This window comes from Mustela nivalis (genome assembly GCF_964662115.1).
Source record: "Mustela nivalis genome assembly, chromosome: 3".
NCBI classification, from domain to species: Eukaryota; Metazoa; Chordata; class Mammalia; order Carnivora; family Mustelidae; genus Mustela; species Mustela nivalis.
The window spans coordinates 6,451,485-6,475,841 of NC_139022.1; the positions used below are offsets into that span (position 1 = coordinate 6,451,485).

Consider the following 24,357-nt stretch of genomic DNA (forward strand, 5'->3'; position numbering starts at 1 on the left):
GCCAAGTTTATTTCCATTCCCTACAATTAAACTTCCTATTTCATCTCTGCTAAGGGGCTTATCCCAGGCAAAGGGAATCTGCAATTTTAAGAACTTGTTCCCAGCTTAATGACGTGGTCCTAGTGTTATCCCATGGGTTTGTGGATTCGCTCCCCATAGCCCTGCTTGCTGTTCTTTCTGTTGTCATCACCAGCTTCCTCCAGGCACAGGGCTCCTGTGAGCTGGAAGCTCCAGAAAAGGCTTCACCCCGCATACCCACAGGGCAGCACTGCCTTCTCTGCAGTCCAGACCCACCTTTTCCTGGACTGAGCTGAAGGCCTCAGCCAATTATCTCTAGTTAAAAACTCTGTCCTGTTCATATCTCTGAACATATTTCTCTAGAAAACTACAATTTTCCAAGTTAAATGTGATTCTAATACACACACACACACACACTCGATATCAGTTTACATGTGATGTTAACACCGTTATTTGAAAAATGAGAAATTAGAGAGTCCTAATAATTAACAGTCATTCAGACTTTGTAACTATTTTCCTCTTCCTTATAACAACTTGTTATGTGCCCAGATTTCTCATATCTATGACTAGATAGTTAGACATGTACAGTAAGAGAAATACTGGTCGCTAAGTGAGATGTAAAAATCCCTGTGATGATGCATTAAAATAAGTTCCTTGCCTTTTACCTTTCTTAAGCTGATTTACCAGCCAGTATCCCACATTTCAAATCTTAACTGAGAAAATAAAAAGTACATAATATTTTATGCTTTCAAACCAAAAAGTAACACTGGATGAAGTTTTATACTCAATGTATTTTACTTAAAAGTATTATAAAGGGGTACCTTTTGTATGATTTATGTTCTTTTCTATCTTCAGAGTACTGAATCAATTTCTCTCAATGAATACTTGAAACTTCATCTTCTAGAAAGTGTTTCCTTTTTTATTTCCTATTCAATGAAAGAATTAATTCACCTCTATTCAACCTTTGTACAAAGTGAGAAAAATTTGAGTGATTCCTTATGTCTTCAAACCCTAGAATATGGTCTAGCACTAAATGTGGAGTGTAGAGACCTAATCTAATAAAGTCCAACTTGAACACTAGAACATATATATATATATATATATATATATATATATATATATATATTCTGCTGCATGTCCTCTGCATTGGCTTTTTATTTTTTTTTAAGATTTTATTTATATATTTGACAGAGAGAGGTCACAAGTAGGCAGAGAGGCAGGCAGAGAGAGAGAGAGGAGGAAGCAGGCTCCCTGCTGAGCAGAGAGCCTGATGCGGGACTCAATCCCAGGACCCTGAGATCATGACCCGAGCCGAAGGCAGCGGCTTAACCCACTGAGCCACCCAGGCGCCCGTGCACTGGCTTTTAAAACCCTACAGAACATCAAGAGGCAGGACAGGACTGCAAAAAGAAAAACTAAAACAACATTTGGTAAAATGTTGGTAAAACATATGTGCCAAACAACCTCTAGGTTGGGCCTATGCAGAGAACAATAGCAAAAAATTCATGGTTTTGTTGTAGAACCAGCTAAGGTAGGGTAATTATAAGCAGGAACATAAGGAATATTTGAGAACTCCCAGAATACTGGCACAATAAAGGGAATAGCTCTGAACTCCCAAGAAACAGCAGCTTGGCAACCATCGGGGAAAAAAAAAATGGTAGCTTTTTTGAACAAAGTCAACTGTGTATGGACGAGGCATAAACATTGACACACTTTTCAAGTAACATCTGGGGAGACAAAACAAATAAAAATATTTCACATCTGCTGAGTGTGTAGAGAAAGGTCAGTTACTACTGGCCTCAACAACAAAACAGAAGAGCAATATATGGGTACATTAGTTCAAACTAAAGAAAAAAACTGACTCAAAGCCACAATGCAAAGAGAACTACATCTCGAGTTTGTAAAGTAATGCTATTTGAACGAATTCTGACAAAGGATCTGCTTATTTCCCATTTTAGCATTCTGTGGGGAAGCAAAAGAATACATTCAAAATACTTTAAGAAGATATCCAAGGTTTCCACACAAGAAGTGAAATACTATCACTTTGGAGGAATCTACATTTCTTTAAAAATTTTCAGAATGCTTTGAAAGATATAAGGAAATGAAATTCCACAATGTAACACAAGTGATAAGGTAAGCAAAAAATGCTAAATAGGTATCTTTTGCTTCTCAGAATAATGCTGTCTTTGTGGCAAAATGAAGCCAAAGCACACATCTTTGACAGTAAAATCCTTTCTCAAGCTCCTTCCTGAACTTCAAATATAGTAAGGCTTGGGTGGGACAAGATGGCGGGGAAGTGGGAAGAGGGACCTTTTCAACCTGTACCCTAAAGTGAGCTGATTACTTACCAAAGAACTCTGATCACCTATTAAATCAGCCTGAGATCAGAGTTATACACATCTGGATCTGTACAGGGGCATAAGACACCAGTGGGCAGGTAAAGCGGACTAATATCAGAAGATAAACAAAAGGGGGAGGGAGCCACCACAGGTGACAAGTTGGAAAGTAATACCCTAATACAAGTGAGAGTGCCCTGCACCTGGGGACCAGCATTAACGTGCAAACTGGTTGAAAGCACTCCAAAAGAGCAAAGGATTGTGGGGGGAAGGGGAAACTGTGGGAATCAGGGTGGCTAGGGACAGGGGCTTAAGTCCCTGGTCCCAGGACAGCCTCCCCTGGCGCTGAGCCAGAAGAGAGAGTGTGGCTGAGAAACCAGGTCTTGGTCCCTAAGCCACCCGCCCACCCCAGAACACGTGGGGTCTAGCTCCTGTTAGGGGATGGGAGCCAGGTTGGGCTGCAGAATGCGTGAGCCCTCCTATAGAGCCTGAGATGCAAAAAGTACAAAGGCCCAGCAGGTGCCCTTTGATATGTGCCCTTGTTCCAGAGCCTAGGACACAAGCACCAAACTCTCCCCACAGAGAGGTGTGCAAAGACCCAGCCTGGTGCTTTAGGACCTGTGCCCCATTCTCAGAGCCTGAGACCCACGTGGGACCCACAGCCTCCCCTGAAAGAGGTGCGCGCAAACTGGGCACTCTTAGACCCAGTAAGACCAGGCACTTCCAGCCCGGGCCAGTGGGAAAATCTCAGTTAAAAGGTTTTGAAAGATACCCTTCTGAGGAGGGTACAGAGTGATTTATTTGTATTAAACAAGGAATGAAATGTAAAAAAAACAAATCAACCAAAAAGTTATTATAAATGATGATGATTAAATTCACTTGATTAATGTAAAAAAATGTACTACAATGTGAATATTCCTATCTCATTTATATGTTTGAGACTATGAATATAATAAGTTTCCATAAATGATATCTGGTTTGCTTATAATCAAGACATGATCCCAACTCATTTATTATGGGCATAATTGACACCTGCTACAATTTTTTAATAAAGTTAATATGTAAAAGGAATTTTTTTGATTAATTTTTTCCATGTAAAAATCCTATAATTTATACTCATTATAATAGCCACTTTATGTTGCATTTATGGTTGTCTATAATTTTATACACTGTAGTTTATGGTACTGTAGTTTATACATAAATTTTCCATCATAACAAACCTAACAATCACACTTCACGGGTAAGGAAGCTGAGATTCAGCAAGTATGTGCCCAAGATCATGTAACTATGAAGCTTAGATATGAATCCAAGTTATACTCCAAAGCCCATACACTCCTTGTACTCCACTGAGTTGTGTCCCAGAAATCACAGAACATTTGCAGAAAACAAGGAGAATGGGTAAAAGAAAAGTAGAAATCATAATCTATAAATTAAATATGTAGAAGTTGGTCAGTTAAGAGCAAATGGCAACATTTTGCAACAAATTCCACATATGGCATAGATTCTCATTTTAATATGAATGTCAGCTTGGAGTCCACCTTGCATGATGCCTGGCCAGCTACAGGTTAAACTCAATGCCACAATTAATCCCCCTCGTTTAGCCAAATGTATTATGTCTATTAAAATGCAAACACCCTGGGGAAAGATAACTCATTGAATAAACCATGTATCCCCTATTAGAAATAATTTGGAAGCAAGACCGTGGATCCTGGAAAAGGACATGAGGAGAAGGAGGAGAAAAGGACACAAGCAAAGTCTGTAACAGAAATTAAAAAATCCCCCACCTTCATGATTCTAGTCTAAGACTAGTCCTGCAGTATGTAAGGACCCTAAAAATAATTCTATGACCTACAAATATTTCTCACCTCGAACAATCACATGTACGTCATCCAACAAATCAAAGTGTAAGACTCATAACTGAACTATCGCATTGCTTGATCTTAAAGTAACATTATAGAATATGTTCATTCTTTTCCTGCTTTTTAATACTTCAAACAGTGTATAAAATATCAGAAGACAAAGGAAGGCATTTTACAACTTGGAAGTTCTCTGAGTACATGCTTGTTATCATTATGCCATTTAAAATGGCCAATGTATTTAAACAAAATACCCTTCTTTATTAAATGCACAGATCAAATAATGCCACTGTAAATATTTACTAGACAGAGGAGTGAGGACTGTCGCCTCACAGAGTAAAGAAAAGCCCGGCTCCAACCCTGGGAGGAGAAGCAGAGGCACGATGCCTTCTTTGTGGGTTCTCTGGACCAGAGTCAAGGACCCACACTAGGCATCAGCATTAAGCACAGATACAAAGATGTAGTCTCTCTTACAGCTTAATCCCTGGGGAGTACTTTTGTAGCTTCTGGCTTATAGAAAGAACTCAAAATTTTAAGGCATGATCTTGAGTGTTGCAGAAGCAGAGTGATGGAAGGTCTCCACAGCAAAGGTTGAATCAGGCTCTTGGATGTGGACTGACAAAGCCTAACCCCAACTAAGTACAAACTCCTTACAGACAAGAAACTCCCGCATTCAGCTTGGTATTTACAATATCCTCTAATACAAGATTTTGTACACGCCATGGTCTCTTATCCGTAGGATTTGTTTTAGTAATGCAGGTAACCAGAGAATCTTCGCTTTGTCCATGCTGCACACTGACTTACAAATATCCTACCAGAGGGTCAAGGGTGTCTGGCTGCACCAGTAATCCCACTTATAACTCTTTCTCTAACAATTCATTCACTATTTCAAAGGAAGGAGATTTTCCATCTCCACCGAAGGAAATTCACACACCCAAAGTCTAGACAATATACTGATGCCTGGATTAAGTTACTAGAGAACTAGAAAATTCAGGAAGAATGCAAGCAGACTCCTCCACACCCAGGAGGACACCCAGAGTCTCATGCTTACAGCACAACGTGCATCCTAGATTCTCTGGGACAGTACCATTTTTCCACTGTCAGACAGTATGTTCTGCATTTTTATTCTAAATAAAGATGGCATATTTCTACACAGCTTTATCTTCACTAATGCTAAATAGTAAGTCTTTCCTAAAATGTACACATAACATTTAACATAACATTGCTGAAACCAAACCCAGAATGAGTGATTTTCCAATTAGGAATTACTGTAACCAAAGGAAAAGATGCAGTTAGTAACCTCTCAGGCTGCCAACCCCCTGGACAATAGTTAGCAGAACTGACAAAGGAGCTACCAGGCCACCTGTCACTTATTGGCAGTATAAATGCTGGACACTGTGCTTTGTGATCAAGAATATACCATCTCTATGGCACCCGGGTAGCCCAGACATTTAAGTGTCTGCCTTTGGCTCGGGTCATGATCCCAGGGTCCTGGGATCGAACCCCGAGTCTGGCGCCCTGCTACCAGGGAGCCTAACTCCTCCCTCCCTTTCTCCTGTCCCCCCTGCTTGTGTTCTCTAACTCTCTCTCTGTCAAATAAATGAAATATATATATATATATATATATATATATACACACACCATCTCTAATTCTCACAGCAATCGCAGCAGGTGGGTGTTATTATCCCTAGTTTATCAATGAAAAGGCAGGCCTAGGAGGCCTGACACACTGCAAGCAAGAAGCCAAGAGGAAAATTCAATTTTGATCATTTTGACACTGAGGACCATGCTGCTATCCTCTTATTCACTTCAGAATAGATGGAACATCTTGCTGTCGATTTATAATTTAAGATCTGACTTATAAAGGAAAACTACCACAAAAATGACCATGTTCTGTCTACCCGCAGCCAGAAAACCAATTTTGCCTCCAGCGTAGTTTCAAAAATTTCTGTAAAACACTCTTAAATTGGAAAGGATCTTAAATTTGCTCTTTGGAAAGCAAAAAAAAAAAAAAAATGTGGGAGGGGGTGGCACGGAAAGTTCAACTCCATCAAAAGTATTTTCATCTCAGATTACAATCATACAAGCAAATTAAATGTTACCAGTGGTAAGTTACTGTATTCAGACATTACAAACCTCACAGGTCCAAATCCTTTCACAAAGCAGGACAGCCGGTGGATTAGGAAGGAACTGCACCATTAGGAGTCAGCAAGTTAGGTTAGTACATGGCCCTGACCAAGTTCTTCAGTTTCTCTTAGGCTCAGTGTCCTCAATTGTTAACCGGAGGCTAGAAATACTTCCCACTTCATAGGTCTAGTGAGAGGTTTAAATGAGATTATGCAGAGGATGCAATAAATGTGAGTTACTGAAACCTTAAATGCAAGTTAGCTACTCATTCAAATACGGCCAATGTGCAATTTTAAGATTTGAAACTATATAACCACCAGCAGAGATGGCTGAAGGGCCACGGAAATTCATATATAAAGGTTTTTGTAATCCATAAATTCTACAAGCACAAATGCCTGGAGCCACCATAAAGCCACACTGCGGTCACTGAGTCACCTGAACAGGACTCACATGCAGTGAACCTCCCACCCCCCAACTGGCATCTGTGCACACATGGTCCATCTTCCTCCAGGTGCTACGGAGAAGCTGCCTGTGGTCTTACCTAGAAGCAAACTCTCCACTCGTGCACCTTATCCTAACCCCTCTCGCCTCTGCAAGAACTGCCTCTGCAACTGTCCTCTCCCCTTTCTGGATCAGTTTCCCCACATCACTAGATCATTCCCACCAGCAAACAAATAACCTGCATTCTTATCTCCCATCCTTAATAAAAATTCTCCGAAAGGTTGACTACAAGAGATGTCTCCAATTCCTCTCTTCCTATTCTTGTTCCTTCTCAAGCCTGATCCAATCAGGCTCTTGAGGTCACTAGAGACCCCATGTTGCTGAAACCAATGGTCAAGATGCCCACTCCTTCCTTGCTGCTTCAGCAGATACTGACCCAGCTTATTTCTCCTTCCTTCCTGAAATAAGGTCTTTATTTAGCTTCCAAGACATCTTTCTCTTCTGACTCTCCTCTTTCCTCCGTGGTCTCCCCTCCTCATGCTCCCTTCTTACATCCCTTGATTTCTGTAACTTGCATACACGGCAGAGCCACAGGACCTGGTCCATGGGGGGCAACGTTCATTGTCATGAGAAAATATGTGTCATTAGGGAAATAAGCACATACATTAGGGTTTATCAGGATAATGAGATTATAAGGACTGTGTAATGTTATGGAAAACTATACTAAAATAGGAAACAAAACAAAAACAGGTATACAAAAATAATCCACACAATCTGGGTACTGAAAGATGATTGAATAAGAATATGCTAAGTTGTAATAGTTTGGTACTTAAGAAGATTGTCAAAAATCTGGGGAATACAGAAAAACTAAAGAAGACAATTATAATGGGCACATGTAAAACGTCTATATTCAGAAGAAAAACTAATTAAAAAGAATTAATCCAACAATTCCTAATAATACACATATCACAGTTCAGGAGCAAAAGCTGATGTCTATTGGAGCAACACAAAGAGAAGGTTCCCAAAATTCTGGCATAAGAGTTCCATCTAAGTCATCACTGTCAATATATCCAGTCCAAGTAGCATAACCAAATCCTTCATATTGAAACCATTCATGATTTTACCAAGCAATTTGGAATTGTCCCTAATGGCTTTCCAAGGTGATCTGGCTTGGCTACTCACAAGCAAAGAATGCTTAGAGAAAATCACTCTGGAAGCAGAAGTGACCATGGGGATTTCTTAACATTTCTGAGCAACATTATGATGATTTGGTACAATGGCAAGAAAAAACAATGAATGTATAAGGAAGAAATATTTCAGTTAGACAGTAATAATAAATTGCTAGTAATAGATTAACATGTTACACTAAATAATATCTTCATCTACAAAGCTTAAAGCATTTAATATTAGCCATTATGATGCCCAATGGAGGGATGAAAACTAAATCAATGACGTCAAATGCATGATCTTTAGGTACAAGAAAGAACAATGGTTATAAAGGTAGTTAAAATTCTAAATTTTAAATTTTAAATTTTAAATCCTTTAAACCCCTTTAAATCACACTTTTCTGTATTGTTCCTGGCAAATTGGGTAGGGAGATTTTAATCTTAAATTATCTTAATTCCCATGATGCCTGAAACAGAGCAAATGATCTCAAGCAGACATTAGCGCAAAATTAGTGGGTGTTCTGTATCCTGCACGTAATTCTGTTCAATTTACCAAATCTTGTTGAACAGAAACAGAACAGTGTAAGAAACCAATAAACCTATCTCCCTGTGCTTTGTGGAATGAAAAGAGAAGTCACAAGGAGCCTTGATAAGACTGAATAATTAATTGTAGAGCCATTACCTTATTTTCTTAGGCACTAATTAAACCTGGGGAGGGTCACAGACCAAGAGCATTTAAGAAAAGACAGAACACAGGTGAATCCCAATCTAATACCCTGCTTACTTGATCTATGCACTGAATAACAAATATTTGAGGTCCCACGAGGTACCAAGCCCAGTTTTATATACTGGGGATACAGCAATCATCACAACAAAGTGTTGGCTCTCATGAGGTCTACACCAATAGATATGCCTACTATAAGCCAAGGACAGGGTGAAGTTACTCACACTAAACCTCAAAAAGCAAATAAAGACCTGCAAAGGATGAAACAATATTTCTCAGTAAACTAGATATTTGAGAGAACAAGATTAGTGACTTTATTTTGTTAAGAATAAAAATTAATGGAATTTGAGACATGGAAACAAAAATAGGGCAGAGAAAGATATATATGCCCTGATTCCAAGAGATAAGTGAGGGAACTCAGCCCAACACCAAAGCCTCACAGTGATTCTTCTTCTTCTTCTTCTTTTAAATTTATTTATTTTTTTCAGCATAACAGTATTCATTGTTTTTGCACCACATCCAGTGCTCCATGCAATCCGTGCCCTCTCTAATACCCACCACCTGGTTCCCCCAACCTCCCACCCCCCCTTCAAAACACTCAGATTGTTTTTCAGAGTCCATAGTCTCTCATGGTTCACCACCCCTTCCAATTTCCCTCAACTCCCTTCTCTTCTCCATCTCCCCATGTCCTCCATGCTATTTGTTATGCTCCACAAATAAGTGAAACCATATGATAATTGACTCTCTCTGCTTGACTTATTTCACAAGAGCATAATCTCTTCCAGTCCCATCCATGTTGCTACAAAAGTTGGGTATTCATCCTTTCTGATGGAGGCATAATACTCCATAGTGTATATGGACCACATGTTCCTTATCCATTCGTCCGTTGAAGGGCATCTTGGTTCTTTCCACAGTCTGGCGACCGTGGCCATTGCTGCTATAAACATTGAGGTACAAATGGCCCTTCTTTTCACTACATCCGTATCTTTGGGGTAAATACCCAGTAGTGCAATGGCAGGGTCATAGTGATTCTTCTTCTAATGATCCTCATGCAGTATCCGAGTGGCAGCTTAGCCACAAAGGGCTCAGAGAATTCTTCCACAGATTCTACACATCTCCAGTTTCTATAGAACCATGATTATTTCCTGAGCCACATGTGTCACAGAGCAAGACTCCTTACCCAATCGGACCAGCCAGCCAACTGCCCGCAATTACCCTAGGCAACTTCCCAAGGCCATACTCTCAGTCAGAATGAAAATGCTCCAGGGCGCCTGGGTGGCTCAGTGGGTTAAGCCATTGCCTTCGGCTCAGGTCATGATCTCAGGGTCCTGGGATTGAGTCCAGCATCGGGCTCTCTGCTCAGCAGGGAGCCTGCTTCCCTTCCTCTCTCTGCCTGCCTCTCTGCCTACTTGTGATCTCTCTCTATCAAATAGATAAATAAAATCTTAAAAAAAAAAAAAGAATGAAAATGCTCCAATACTCCACAGAAGTATGTTAAGCAAGTGTGTCAGAAACACACTTATGTGTGTTTATATGCATATACATATATGCACAATGCATACACACTCACACACGTAGCTCTATGTACATATGTGCACGTCTGTATACATGTGTGAGTGTAGATATGTGTGGGTGCAGACAGGTAGGAGGTAAGGAGCTCCTCTTTGGTTGACCAAGCAGCAGAGAACTAGGTCAGAGTTCAAAGCCTATTTGCCCCTTTTCTCTGGGGTGAATCATACTTTCCCACATACTAAGAAGGCATTTTTCCACTCGGTATAGAGAGAAGGAAAGAAGAAAAGGCCCATCCACACACTATATAGGTGGTATTTCTATATACATTCTCACCTGCCCTCATCACAACCGCCTTCTCTCTACCTAAATAAAAGCCTTACTACTCTAGGGCCTGAAGCATATTAGACGAATTTTTTATTGCTTTCTGAAGCACATATTGTGTGACTATATTTATTAAAAACACTTTAAAACTGGCAAAAGTAACCTGTTCTGTCAGAAGTCAGGAGAGTGGTTTACCCATCCTGTGGGGATAGTGCTAAGAAGGTGTAAAAAGTTGTACTTTTTGATCAAGACGCTAGTCACACTAGCGTGTTCCCTTCCTGAAGGGTCAGCAAGGTGTGTACTTACACGCACCACCCTGCATGCATAGTATACCTCAGTGCAAACGAATTTTTTAAACTCAGCTTCTGAATAATTTTCAGTTTGTCACTAATCTACAGTTGTCTCTTCCCAAGACATGAGATTTTATAGAAGTCATTCAGAACCATGCACTCCTCTCTATCCAATTTGGAGACCAATAAAAATAATTAAGCCTTATTAATCTTTCCTAATCATACCATTAATCAAATAGCACCTCCAAGCAGTTACATAAAACCACTTTCAATTAATTCTTGGGAAAAAAACTACTTAATTATATATAGAAAAGGACATTTTACCCAACTTTCAGGTTAACAACACCTTTACATGTAGGGACAAGGGAAAGAAATCTCATTCCTATACACAAATTTCTTAAAATGTATTTTTAAATCCCTTTTAAGAGCTACATAAATGATTATATTCCCAAAGCCGAATGATAGCTACATGTTCACTATCACAATACTCATATGTCAAACCTATTTTTATCTTCATTTCTTCTCTTCACTCAACTTGAAAAATGGTAAATAAAAATGACCATAATAAAAGAGAGAAACTCTATATAGCAGAGGAACTAGGGAGGAAGAAAATCTCCAGCAACACAATCTAAGAGTCTCCTGCTCTCCCGTCTTCGACACTGCTGGTCATCTTCCTCTATCAAATTTAAGCAGACCTGTACCACCTCTTTCTCTGTAGAAACATGCAACTGAAGTATTTATATTAACAAAAGGACTGGACCAAAGTCTAACTCAGGGCCTCTTACAGGAGAGCATGATGATACTATCGGAAAATTTAATCAAAGCACATATTTTATTCCTTTGATAGAATGGGTAATCTTTTTTATAGAACGGATAATCTTTGAAAGAATAGGTAATCTTTATTCTTTTTTTTTTTTTTTTGCAGGCCTCGAACTCACAACCCAGAGATCAAGACCTGAGCTGAGATCAAGAGTTGGACACTTAACCAACAAAGCCACCCAGGCATCCCTAGGGTGGGCCGTCTTAACACAGTTTTTTAACTTACAAATCAAAAAGGTGGGATGTTTAAGTAATCAAATGCTTAACCAATAAAAAAAGAAGAGAGTTTTCTTTTCTACTTGTTTGACGATTTTTTAAAAATACTTCTTTTAAAAGATATATATTCATGCCTACCTAGAAGCAGCTTCTCGGCCCCTTGTGGAACCTCTGTCAGGTTCAGCCTACTCGCCTCTACTCCAGCCTCCACTCCGGCCTCCACCATGTCCGTCAGGTTGACCCAGAAGTCCTACAAGGTGTCCAACTCCGGCCCCCGGGCCTTCAGCAGCCACTCCTACACCAGCGGGCCTGGCTCCCTCATGAGCTCGTCCACCTTCTCCTGGGTGGGCAGCAGCTTCCAGGGGGGCCTGAACAGCAGCATGAGTGTGGTCAGGGGCTACGGCGGCGGGGCCGGGGGTATGGGGGGCATCACGGCCGTCTCAGTGAACCAGAGCCTGCTGAGCCCCCTTAAGCTGGCAGTGGATCCCAACATCCAAGCTGTGCGCACCCAGGAGAAGGAGCAGATCAAGACCCTCAACAACAAATTTGCCTCCTTCATCGACAAGGTGAGGCACCTGGAGCAGCAGAACAAAGTTCTGGAGACCAAGTGGAGCCTCCTACAGCAGCAGAAGACCGTGCAGAGCAACATAGACAACATGTTTGAGAGCTACATCAGCAACCTCCAGCGGCAGCTGGACACCCTGGGCCAGGAGAAGCTGGAGGTGGAGCTTGGCAACATGCAGGGGCTGGTGGAGGACTTCAAGAATAAATATGAGGAGGAGATCAAAGAGCGTGCAGAAATGGAGAATGAATTTGTCCTCATCAAGAAGGATGTGGACGAAGCTTATATGAACAAGGTAGAACTCGAGTCCCGCCTGGAAGGGCTGACCGACGAGATCAACTTCTTAAGGCAGCTGTATGAAGAGGAGATCCGTGAGCTGCAGTCCCAGATCTCGGACACGTCTGTGGTCCTATCCATGGACAACAGCCGCTCCCTGGACCTGGATGGCATCATCTCCAAGGTCAAGGCCCAGTATGAGGACATCACTAACCGTAGCCGGGCTGAGGCTGAGACCATGTACCAGATCAAGTACGAGGAGCTGCAGACATTGGCTGGGAAGCACAGGGATGACCTCCGTCGCACGAAGACGGAGATTTCTGAGATGAATCGGAGCATCAGCCGACTCCAGGCTGAGATCGAGGCCCTCAAAAACCAGAGGGCTGCCCTGGAGGCTGCCATTGCTGATGCTGAGCAGCGCGGGGAGCTGGCCATTAAGGATGCCAATGGCAAGGTGGCCGAGCTGGAGGCCGCCCTGCAGCGAGCCAAGCAGGACATGGCCCGGCAGCTGCGCGAGTACCAGTAGCTCATGAACGTCAAGTTGGCCCTGGACATTGAGATTGCCACCTACTGCAAGCTGCTGGAAGGCGAGGAAAGCCGGCTGGAGTCTGGGATGCAGAACATGAGTATCCATACTAAGACCACCAGCGGCTTCTCAGGTGGCCTGAGCTCGACCTATGGGGCCCTCCCAAGCCCTAGCCTCAACTATGGCCTGAGCTCCTTTCAGTCCAGCTTTGGCCCCTCTGGGTCCTTCAGCCATGGCAGCTCCTCCAAGGCTGTGCTGGTGAAGAAGATTGAGACCCGTGACGGGAAGCTGGTGTCCGAGTCATCTGATGTCCTGTCCAAGTGAACAACCACTGTGGTCCCACCCAGCCTCCCTGCTCTCATGGCTGCCATAGAGCCTTTGGGGGAAGGAGCTGTGCAGGGAAGCATTGGGAACAGGAGACTCACCTAAGACTCACTCAACCCCAGTCCTCAGCCTGCCCCTGGGGGCGGTTCTGCTGCCCTGGGTACCCCTTCTTGTCCTTGCCTCCAACTAAAAGCCAATTTGAGTGTCTTGTCCCAAATAAAGTCTCAGCTGGCTCTGACCATCCAAAAAAAAAAATGATATATATTCATGACTGAATGTTATCAGCTACAAATAACAAATGTCTCTTCGCAGACACTGCATCTTTTATGCAGTTCTCGGTCACTGTCCTCCCCTCTGTCCTACCTTACTACGGAGGCCTAAACTTGGAGAAGAGTTCAAACAATGCCAAACACTGCACAGGAAGGGAGCACACGGACAGATGACGAGAGGCAGCTACATATGGACAGCTCTGGGCCTGCATCTTGGGGTCCCTACATTAGTTTACAAGTATGGAATCCTCCCAGCTCTCCACTATGCACTCTAGGTGGGAGCTGCAGAACCTCCCAAGCCTCATTTTTCCAAATCTGAAACAGACACAACCGGGTCTCTACCTCCTGTGTGCTTGTGAGAGGTAGATGACACAATGCACACAAAGCAATTAACACGGTGCCCCATGCAACGCACACAAGCAATGACAGGTATCTATGCTTGTGGTATTCAAAACTTTTCATTTCAAAGGTGACCTTACAATATCATCTGACAAATACATCATTTAGACTAATACTCTGCCAAAACAAAAATGTATCTTTAAAGTAATCCAAGTTAAATGTGTATAAAAAGACTTTGAATGGAGCTTGACTTCTGGCTAGATGACTTTCAGTCACTGAACTCAGAACAAATATTATTATAAATAGCTTCCAAAAAAAAAAAAAAAGATCATGTGGACTTTGGAGTGACCTGTTCCAAGTCACTTATCCTCTCTGAGCCTCAGTCTTCTCATCCAGAAAAATTTTTATCCTCTTTCATTTTTCCCTCCTTTGTAGCATTCTTACACTTTGCCTCCCATTCTAATCAGATGTGCTTGTCCTTATGCAACACGAGTTGATTTGATTTGATGTATCTCCATGTCTTCTTCCAAACTCTACATCATCCTCCAACTACCTACCAGTGGCTTGTCCAGGGACAGTAAAATACTGTCGCATTACAAGTCCAATGGCAGAATTTTTATTCCCTTTAACTCTGAGAAAACTGAGACCCTCCTCCGTAATGACGAGGAGAACAGCGATGATCCTAAACTACATTTTTTTTTTTAACCACCAATGGGAGAAATTTCAGAAACAACATTTTAATTAGCTTACTTCATTCTCTACTTTCTACCAAGATAAGAAAGATATCTGAGAACAAGGCTTACCTATTTGCACCATTTCTTCATTACCAGCCTGTAAAGGAGGGGGAAAGTAAAAAGATACAGTTACTGGGTTTCATCTTATCACCTTGTACGTTTTATTTCTACCATTAACGCTTTTCAGGAGCTAATCAGGAGATGCCGGAGATGGGGACTGGTGCCTAAAGGCTGCGCCTTGGTTTGTAGGTTCTTGCAGTAAGAGAATGAGCCAATTAATAACAGTTTGGAACGGGGAGTTGTTTTGCCGTTTTAATTTTAATATTTATAAAGCTAGCAAAAATAAATGCATTCAGTATTCTTTTCTTAAAACTCAGATACTGGGTGCGGATTAGCCAAGAAAGCCTCTGTATTCATAGGCGTGAAAAGAAACCTAAAAGGGGGCCTGACAGATCAGATTTGAGGTCAAGAATAGTCCAGGCAATCTTCTACTTTTTAACCTACGGGCAGAACCGGGCAGACCAGAGAAGCTACAACTCCTCACAGGAAGAGTCAGTGCCCCAAGTCCCACCGGCCCTGAGCGGATGGGATTTACAACAGACGGCGGGGCCGGGCCCGCGCGCCTTCTCCAGGACTCTTCCGAGAGCATCGGGCTTCACCTGGAGTCTCCAAAGCGTGGGGCTGGGCCGCGGAGCGGAGGAGCCGCGCTGGACTTCGCTTTCAAGGAGGAGGAGCCGTGCGGAAGGGGAGGGGAGGAACGCGGCGGCGCCGCCAGCCTTTCGTCCAGGAAAACGCAGGGCAGGAAGCGACCCCAGCCCCCAGCCCCAACGGTCGAACCCCAGCCCGGCCGCGGTGCTCCCGGCGCGGGTCGGCCGGATCGCTCCCTGCGGGCCCGGGGACTCCCGCTGCCCGAAAACGTGGTGCGTCAGTGCGGAGGGGAGGAAGCGCCGCGAACCCGAGGCGGGCGGCCGCAGCCGCAGCCGCAGCGCGGGGATCCCGGGCGCCGCGTCCGGATTCAAACGCCCAGACCGCCCTCCGGAACCGGGAAACCCAGACCGGCCGGCGAGGATGCGAATTGGCTGCACTTTGTCGTCAGGAATCGTGACGCATGCCGCAACGGCGGGAGGCGGGGGGGGGGCGCTAGGGGGGACGAGCCGGGGCTCCCGGCGTGGGAGTCGCGACCCACCCCTGCAATCCCACCCCCCGCCCCCAGAACACCCCGGAGGCGGCGCCCAGCCCTCCGACGCCGCTCCTGAAGGCGCAAGATAACAGGGAAGCGTGGGAGGGGGCAGGAGGGAAGAGAGGAGGGGAAAGAGGGGAGGAGCTTTTTTGGGAAAAGGTTGGGTTTGAGTTCTTAGGGTTATTTTCCACTTACTTGTGCATCAGCTGAAGTCCTAACCTCTACCAGAGCGGCTGCTATCCACCAGAGTGACGGGAGAACCATCACGAGTCGAGTTCAGTTTTCAACAACTGGGCGAAGCCCATGCCCAGAGCAAACCCCCCAAAATAAGTTTCTTAAAAAAAAAAAAAAAAAGAAGAAGAAAGGAAGGAAGGAGAAAAAAAAATGCAGAATCTCAAAACACACACACACACACACACACACACACACACACAAAACTGTGATTTGCTTCAGTGAAATTGAAATTTGAGCTCTGAGACTGGCCCCTCGGCTCGGCGTCCTTCCCACTTCTCCTCACCTCGTCCTCCCAAACCGAGGGTGCAGGAGCGAGAAGGTGCTGCGAGCCGGGCGCGGGCTGCGCCGGGAGAGGGGAAGGGACCCCGCGCTTCCGACTCTCTCGACCCGAGGCGGCTTTCCCTGGGCTTTTCAAGCACCACGGGTTCCTGGGGTTCGCGCAGAGAATGCTTGGGCGCCCGGGAGCACAGAAGGGGGAAGTCGTGGCGAGCGAGAGGAGTGAGCGGGAGCCAAGGAAAGAGGCAGCGAGAGGGCGACTCCGCCGCTCGCGCAGAGGTGGGGACGGGAGGAGCCGGAGAGGAGGAGGAGGAGGCTGGTGGAGGAGGCGAGAGGAGCGGGTCGGAGCGGCTCCTGTTGCTCTGGCTGGCGCGGTTGGCTGGCTGCCGGCTACGCGCCGGGCGCTAATAAGGCGGCCGGACCTCCCCCCCGCCCGGGCGGCCCCTCCCACCACGGCGCCCACGTCACGCGGGGCCGGAGCCGGCGCCCACGTCACGAGGGGCCGGAGCCCGCGCCCACCTGGCCCGCCGGAACGGCCGGGGCGGGCGCGGCCAGCGCAGGAGGACGGCGGGGAGTGGGGAGGAGCGGATGATCCTGCGGGCTGTTGGCCCCAGGGCGGGTCGGGCTTTGAAACCGCCTAGGTGGGGGCTCCTGTAGCGGAGGGGCCCCGCTCCGAGGTCCTCTCCTGCCCCCATCAGACGGGCTTAGGGGAGGGGGGCGGTCCGGGGAAGCCCTGGGTCCCTCTTGGGGGGACCCGCGATGAGTTAATTATAGGAAGGGGAGGGTCCACGGGCCGCTCCCGGACTTTAGGACATTCACCTCCTTGGACCTCCAGCGTCCTTCCAGCCCGGGAAGAGATTCCCCAGAGGGAGCCCCAGGACCCTGAGAGGCCCCCCAGACGCCCACCACGTTTTGGGGGGGTGGTCCATGTCCGCTTCCAGTTCTTGGGTATGCTTCCCTCATTTGTATTACTCTGGAAAGATACCATGTCTGTTCTTGACTCGCCCTGATGCTTCCGTTTATTACTGGAGCACATAGGCCTCAGCGTCTCTTCCTCCCTCCAAGATTAAGTTATCAAATGATTTCTGCCCCCTGGGGCTGAAGCTTCCTGACGGGAGAGGACACCAACCTGGGTTTCCAGAGCCCAGAAGATGCGAAGACACTGAAGGAATCCAAGCCCAGGGCACTTCCTGAGGGAGACAGAGGCTGGAAGCCGAGGACTGGAAAGGAATGTATTTCCACCCTCCTCTGACCAGTTTCGGGTCCTCCCTCCCCACAGCAGACCATGAAATGGGGGCGATCAGGCACAACTGCTCATCTAATCCTCAGAGCTTCGGCTGGAGGCTTGAGAAGGTCCACCTAGGATAAAATGTGTAGAAGATAGTATTTTGCTAAGGGATTCTTCGGTAAATCATAGTTCCTTTTCTTCTTTAAAAATGGCACAGATTCTGGAGGTTTCTTAATCTTTGATTCATTATTCAAGGGTTGCCTCTTTAACTTACACCTAGCAAGATTCTGTGGTCACCGGTGTGTTATCTGCTAAGTCTTTTCAAAATCATATGTAGGGGACGCTTATATGTACAATCCAGAAACTGGATACCGGAATGGCCAGATAACCTAAAGACCCCTAATAGGGTATTAGGTTAGTTTGGGGTGGAATTGTAATTAGACCCCAACCCTGAAATCTGCTAAGTTACTTTTTCCCTTCAGCATGTTTGTAACCAGTCCTTGACTTTCTATCCGGGAATGATCTGCTGAATTTTATACCCAGTTTTCTTATTCATTTTAAAAAAAGTAATAATAATCTTTGGGATGCTTGGGTGGCTCAGGTCAGGATTCCGGGGTCCTTCCGTGAGTCCTGCATTGCCCCTTGCTAAGTGCAGCCTGCATCTTCCTCTGCCTTTCTCTCTCTCTCTCTCTGACAAATAAATGAAATCTAAAAAAAAAAAAAAAAAAAAAAAAAAAAAGTAAAGAAAGAGAATCCTCATGTTCTATGAGTAAAACCTACATCAATTTACACTGATAAGTAAAAGAATAGGGAAGTACAGTCAGAAAACCAGGGTTCTAGGCCCAGCTTGGTCTGTTTGAACTTGACAAGCCACCAACTATTTTGGTTTTCCCCCACGAGATATTTCAGCTCTAAAAATTCTTATTTGAAGTAATAACAAATACTGTCTTTAGCCATGGCATTACACTAGTCCTTTTTGTGTTAAATTTTACAAAGTGCCAGCATCTGTCATCACAAATGGTGCAACAAGCAATTCATATGACTTTCATGAGAACAGTGGCTTCGGACATTTGGGGCCATGACCACAGAGAGAAATGTACTTTGCATTGTGACCCAGTAAAATTTTCATGATTCAGTCCGTGCTATGCACAACAGTTCTGGTATTTTCTATCTTAATTGTTTTCTGGGTCCCCCGCTCCAGTACTCGTCGGAATCGACTTTGTTGCTTTCATGACCCAGCGAGTCATGACCCTCATTGTGACAAACATAGATTTGAGCTCTTATAAGAAGCTTTATATTTCTGGATTCTAAATGAGTTTAGTTCAGATTAATAAGGCTCTCTCAGTATACTCTAAGACAAAGTTTCTCAAAATATGTCCTGGAATGTTAAATGTTACACACACACACACACACACACACACACTTCTTTGACAGCGACTTAAGTTTGTGAAGTACTCGGAAAAACAACATGAAATGGATTTCTTTATTTCAGAACTTCACAGGGACTTTGATATCCTAAGCCACTGGGAGTCTTCCAGGAGATAAAGTGCACTATGGTTCTCATACTGATTTGACCATAGAATGTTTTTTTCTTGGGCCTTATCTTCTGAAGAACACACTACTTGGGGAAAATGCCTTCGCAAAGACCAATTACTAAGGTAAAATGAACTCTGAGTCCGATAGGTAAAATTCACATGCAGATTCAGCTTGAGTTTCTCCATCTAAAATTAGTTTAATAATACTGCTTTTGCAACATGTTCATGAAAATTAACAGAACCTTGCATATCAACTGTTTAGCACATGGTCTAGAACATAACAAGGGCCTAAATGAAGATTTTTTTTTTTCACTTGAAACTGTATGGCAAATGTACAGATGACTCAATGGGAATGAAATATGGTGAGTTCTAAGAAAAGTAAGAAAATGTAAAGAACTAAAATGTGATGAACTTTTAATTTTACCAGGCATAACACACGGAATCAAAAGCAAAGCAGTCATTAAGTTCCTTTCACAAACTGCCCCCTACATTTCTGCTTTGAGATAAATCCCTGCCTCCCCCCACCCCGTTTCTTTGCCTCTGGCTTGCACTGTTTCCCACACTCATGTCCATGCACTAGCTCAAATACTAAACCAATGTTTGTAGTAGGTTTTCTTCCAAAATATGTTTGAAATAGAGAAATAATTTCAAAAGTCACACATATGTAGTCTCCCTGATTATGAAATCAGTCCCTTTAAGACTTAAGTTTCATGAAATCAGTTAATGTGTGGACATTTTAAAAATCTGTGCAACAATTAACTGGGCAGGAGTGTGTTTGTGTGTGTGTGTGTGTGTGTGTGTGTGTGTTTTCCATTTGAGGCTGACTGGTCAATGTTTTGCATCTTATCATAATTTTCCTTACTCATAAGTTTAAGGCATACATCTTATCATAATTTGATAGCATTTTCATACCCCATGCATATTGTGTTCTAAACATATAAACAAATTTTTGTCATTTCTTACAGCAAAAAAAAATCATTTATAATTTGTTGTTCTGCTATTTACCTTTTCCACACCTTTTTTTTTTTAATAAGATTTTTTTTTTAGAGTAATGTAAGAATCACACCAGAGCTGAGGGGGAGATGGAGATTTCTCATATGCCCCCCAGTCCCTACACAATAGAACCTCCACTAGTATCCCCACCTCCAAACTGTAACAAAAGAGTAGTACGTTAGTTAGAACAGCTGTGGGGTCCTGCCACCAGCCTCATGGCAGTGACCCATCCCATCCTGTTCCCTGTCCCTGTAGATAGGTGGTCTTTCTGGAACTGTTCCTGCAGTCAGCGGAGAAGCACTTCTAGTGGGACACAGGTTCAACCTACTATGTCCTCACAGACCAGCCAGTGGCCATGCCACGTGTGTCCCTGCAGTAGGACCGCACACTTGTGTGTCCTGCAACCCTCAGACTCTCATGCCCCCCACTCTGTGTCAATCCTGAAAGTCAATGCTATCACCAGCCCACCTTCCAGAGGCTCCAAGGGGCCAGGCCACTAGCCTGTAGTCATGCCCGGCGCAGTCATGGGTCACCTCAAGGATCCCTCAGCCCGTGCTGGCAGGATGTGTCCATGCAGCCCATGGAGATTATCAGGAACTTCTCCCAGCAGTGCTTCCTCTACGAGGTGGAATACTTGGTGTGTGTGAACATGGCCATGAAGTTCAGCTACCACATGGGCATGGAGTTCCTGTCCCCCCTCTTGGCACCCTGCACCCTGGTTTCTTCAGGGTAACCCATGATTTCTTCACCTAGGAGCACAGGCCGCATTCCTGGGCCTACATTGCCAGAGACGAGAGTGATTTCTACTGCACAGGAGGCTTTTGGGGGGAGTCTGTAGTCGAGGTTCTCCACCTGACCTCCGCCTATCACCAGGTGATGGTGGTCTATCAGGCCACTGGGTTCGAGGACGTGTGGCACAATGAGAGCTACCTGAAGAGGTACCTGCTAGAACATAAGCCCACCAAGGTGCTTTCCCCGGAGCACCTGTGGGACCTGCTATGGCTGGGCTGGCCCCAGGTCATGAAGAAGCTGAAATTTGTGGCTGTGCCCAATAATCACCAGGACATCCAGGACTCGTGAGGGGTTGCACCCGCTTCCAGCAGGGGACTGCCGTTGGCAGAGCTGTCAGAGCATGTTCCTTTCCCTGTCCCTTCTGGAGAAACTGTGGAGCACTGCCCACTCAGCCACATCCAGAACCTGCCCCCAACACCCGCACAGAGGAGACCTGCCTGGATGCCCAAGGGCCTTTCTTTGTGGTCACTCCATTTTGATCACTTCTGGGTCATTCAAGGCTGTGAAGGGCTCCAACTTCATGCCAGGTGTTTTTCTGTGTCAGTGATGGGCAAATATTTTAATTTTTTAAAAAGATTTATTTATTTATTTGACAGAGAGAAAGAATACAAGCAGGGGGTTGGCAGTAGTGGGAGAAGCAGGCTCCCTCCTCAGGGAGCCCAATGCAGGACTCGATCCTGACACCCTGGGATCCTGACCTGAGCTGAAGGCAGACACTTCAACAACAGGGCCCCGCAGGTGCTCCCTGCCTTGTTTTTCAATGCCTATTTCTGTGCCGGTGTTTGTGAAATGTGGGCACTGGGTACGTCTGGATGTGCATCCTGTTGGGATCCCTTGGTGCCTACCAGTGGGTCTGCACTCGTACCCTCATCTGCACACACTGCATCTTAGCAAGCAATTGCTGAGTGCCTACTGTGAGCTGCTCAGTCTCCAACAAGGGCCGGAGCGTGAGGGTGAGAACTGAGATAAAGGATCCCTACCCCGGGAACTCCTGGAACCTGGGATGACCCCATCCTCCTGACTCACTGTTTTCCTTATTGCAGTAAGGAAATGCACATCCCCCTGATGCACTTAGCTTGATGACAAGTCTAAGTCAGTGGTGTCAGGTACATTCACCATTCTGCACCTGCCAGCTGCATCGATCACTACAACTTTGTCATCAAAATTGAACCTCTTCCCATGAGACACTAACCCCCAAATCCATCCCTTGGCCCCAGAACCCACCAGTTCCTTTTACCTCTAAGAGTCGAGGGCTCTCAGTCCTGCAAGTGGGGTCCTGCGGTATCAGTCCTTTAGGGACTGACTTATTTCCATGGAGCACAATGGCCTCAAGACCTGTCCCCATTAGCCTGGACCTGACCCACTTGTGCCCCAGAGGATGGCTCAGCTTGCCCTCCCCTATCTAAGCCGAATTTCCTCAGTACCCGCTGCTCTCCTCATCTTTCTCCTCAGCCCAATGTGTCCCCAGGCACTGTCCCTAGAGGCTCAATGATCCTAGCAATCTTCACCTTGAAAGACCAGTTCCATCCCAATGCCAACACACCCCTCTGGCAGCCACGGGCCTCACACACCCCATGTGTCCATGTCAGGTGCCTGCTCTTCCCACCAGCTGGCCACCTGCTCCCCATCTCAGAAGATGGAAACACCAGACCTTTGGAATCCTCTGTAACTTCTTTCTTGGCACAGACTGTCCCAGTAGTGAGGTGGCTGCTGGAGGACATTCGATGTCTAAACCATTTAAAGGCATATGGGAGTCTCTGCTCCTAGAGCAACAGATAACAGTTGGGGCAAATAGAAAACAAGCAGAATCACTGAAAGAAAGGCTGAGTGATAAGGAGCTTTAGGGAAGAAGGACCTGGAAGCCCCCACCTAATCCTGAGCCCCTGAAACGCTGAGTGCATGGGCTGGGTGCCTGCACAGGGCCCAATGGGAAGGCCCTAGGTTCACCCCTCAGGTGATTGTCAGGCTCTACAAGTAGGAGGGAAGGCCAAGGCAGAGTCTTACATAGTCTGGCTGCTGCCGAAGGTGGATCCTGACACACACCCAGTGCCCCACTCCCCATCTGCCAAACTGGAAGCTGCTTTCATCAGGGGATGGTTCCCAGATGTTCAAGGATACCTTGCCCGAAGGACAGAAGACCACAGTGTTCACAGACCAGACACTTCTGTGGCCATACAGGACAAGGAATACAGATTTGACAAAATTAGTTGAGAAAAGTCACTAAGCCCCCAGTAGAACTGTAGTGAGAGGGGAAGCAACAGTGAACCCCGGGGAGGAGATGAATTGGTGTTTGACTTGCTGCACTGCACTATTCACACCATCCCATATCCAAAGGCAGAGAGATGAGTGCTGGTGACACAGGAAAGGAATTTATTTCAGTGCAGCAGACACTGGAAGCCCAAGGACTGACATGACTTCAAGTTGCTGAAAACACTCCTGGGCTTTTATATGAGGAATATCTAGGACAAAGGTCATGCAGGGATCAGTAAGTTTCCAGTCAATCATTGTCTTGGGGTCCATCTCACGGGATCTTGCTGGCATCAGTCAGTGTTTATTGCTTGAGGGGTCATTTTGGTGCCTGTCAGATCATTGATTTGAGTAAACAGCTGAGCCTGAAGGGAGGATGTCATCAGTTAGGAAGTACAGATGAAGGTCAGAGTGAAGGTGGGTAAAGGCCTCTTTCACTCTGAGAGCAGGGGGGCCTCTCAGCCTCTGATGCGTGCCTTGTCCTGCTCATCACTTCCAGCTGCCTGGTCCTAACTTCTGTCCTTTGAATGACCTGGTCATCTAGTGAGTAACATGAGCCACTCCTGCAGATCATTTGAACCTGAGGGGGAGGTTGTGGGGACCCCCAATCTGTAGGCTTTAGATCATGAACATGGGTGGCCTCTCTGCCCAACCACTGGCTGACCACTAAGTTAATGACACAGGGACCTCAGGGGCCACACATGAGAACACAGACATGAAAAATTTAGTTCAGAAAAGCCACTAAGTCAAGAGTGGCAATGACAAGGAGCAGCAATCATGAAGCCTGGTGTGGGGAAGGTCTGATTTCATGATGCTTCCATTATATTTATCATCGCGCCCTGGACTTGTCACTGGAGTCACATCCCATGCTTGAGGGTCAGAAAGCTCCTATGTGTTCTTCCTGCCTCTCTGCGGCTCCCCCAGCTGTGCACTGCCCTGTGCTGCATCCCAGCAGAGGTTAGTTTTAACCAAGGCCAGGAAGGTGGGGTGGGTTTTCCTGAGTCCCCCACCTGGCT

At 45.4% G+C, this 24,357-nt stretch overlaps 1 protein-coding gene, 1 long non-coding RNA gene and 1 pseudogene across 3 annotated transcripts in view; 2 read left to right on the forward strand and 1 right to left on the reverse strand.

Moving 5' to 3' along the window:
- LOC309861888 (uncharacterized protein) overlaps nucleotides 1-16,341 on the reverse strand; it is a gene marked incomplete at its 5' end in the record, with an annotated part of 53,153 nt that extends 36,812 nt beyond the window's left edge. The window contains 3 exons of the mRNA XM_082725199.1: nucleotides 14,926-14,953; nucleotides 15,452-16,209; nucleotides 16,304-16,341. Of these exons, the coding sequence (XP_082581325.1) occupies nucleotides 14,946-14,953; nucleotides 15,452-16,209; nucleotides 16,304-16,341 (804 nt within the window). The 3' untranslated portion in view covers nucleotides 14,926-14,945. The remainder of the gene's footprint in view (nucleotides 1-14,925; nucleotides 14,954-15,451; nucleotides 16,210-16,303) is intronic.
- Nucleotides 1-24,357, forward strand: part of LOC309861483 — a 547,912-nt gene that overhangs the window by 346,168 nt on the left and 177,387 nt on the right. The window lies entirely within an intron of this gene.
- LOC309861482 (keratin, type II cytoskeletal 8 pseudogene) lies at nucleotides 11,679-15,453 on the forward strand (annotated as a pseudogene). The gene has a single exon. The product of its transcript is annotated as a keratin, type II cytoskeletal 8 pseudogene (transcript).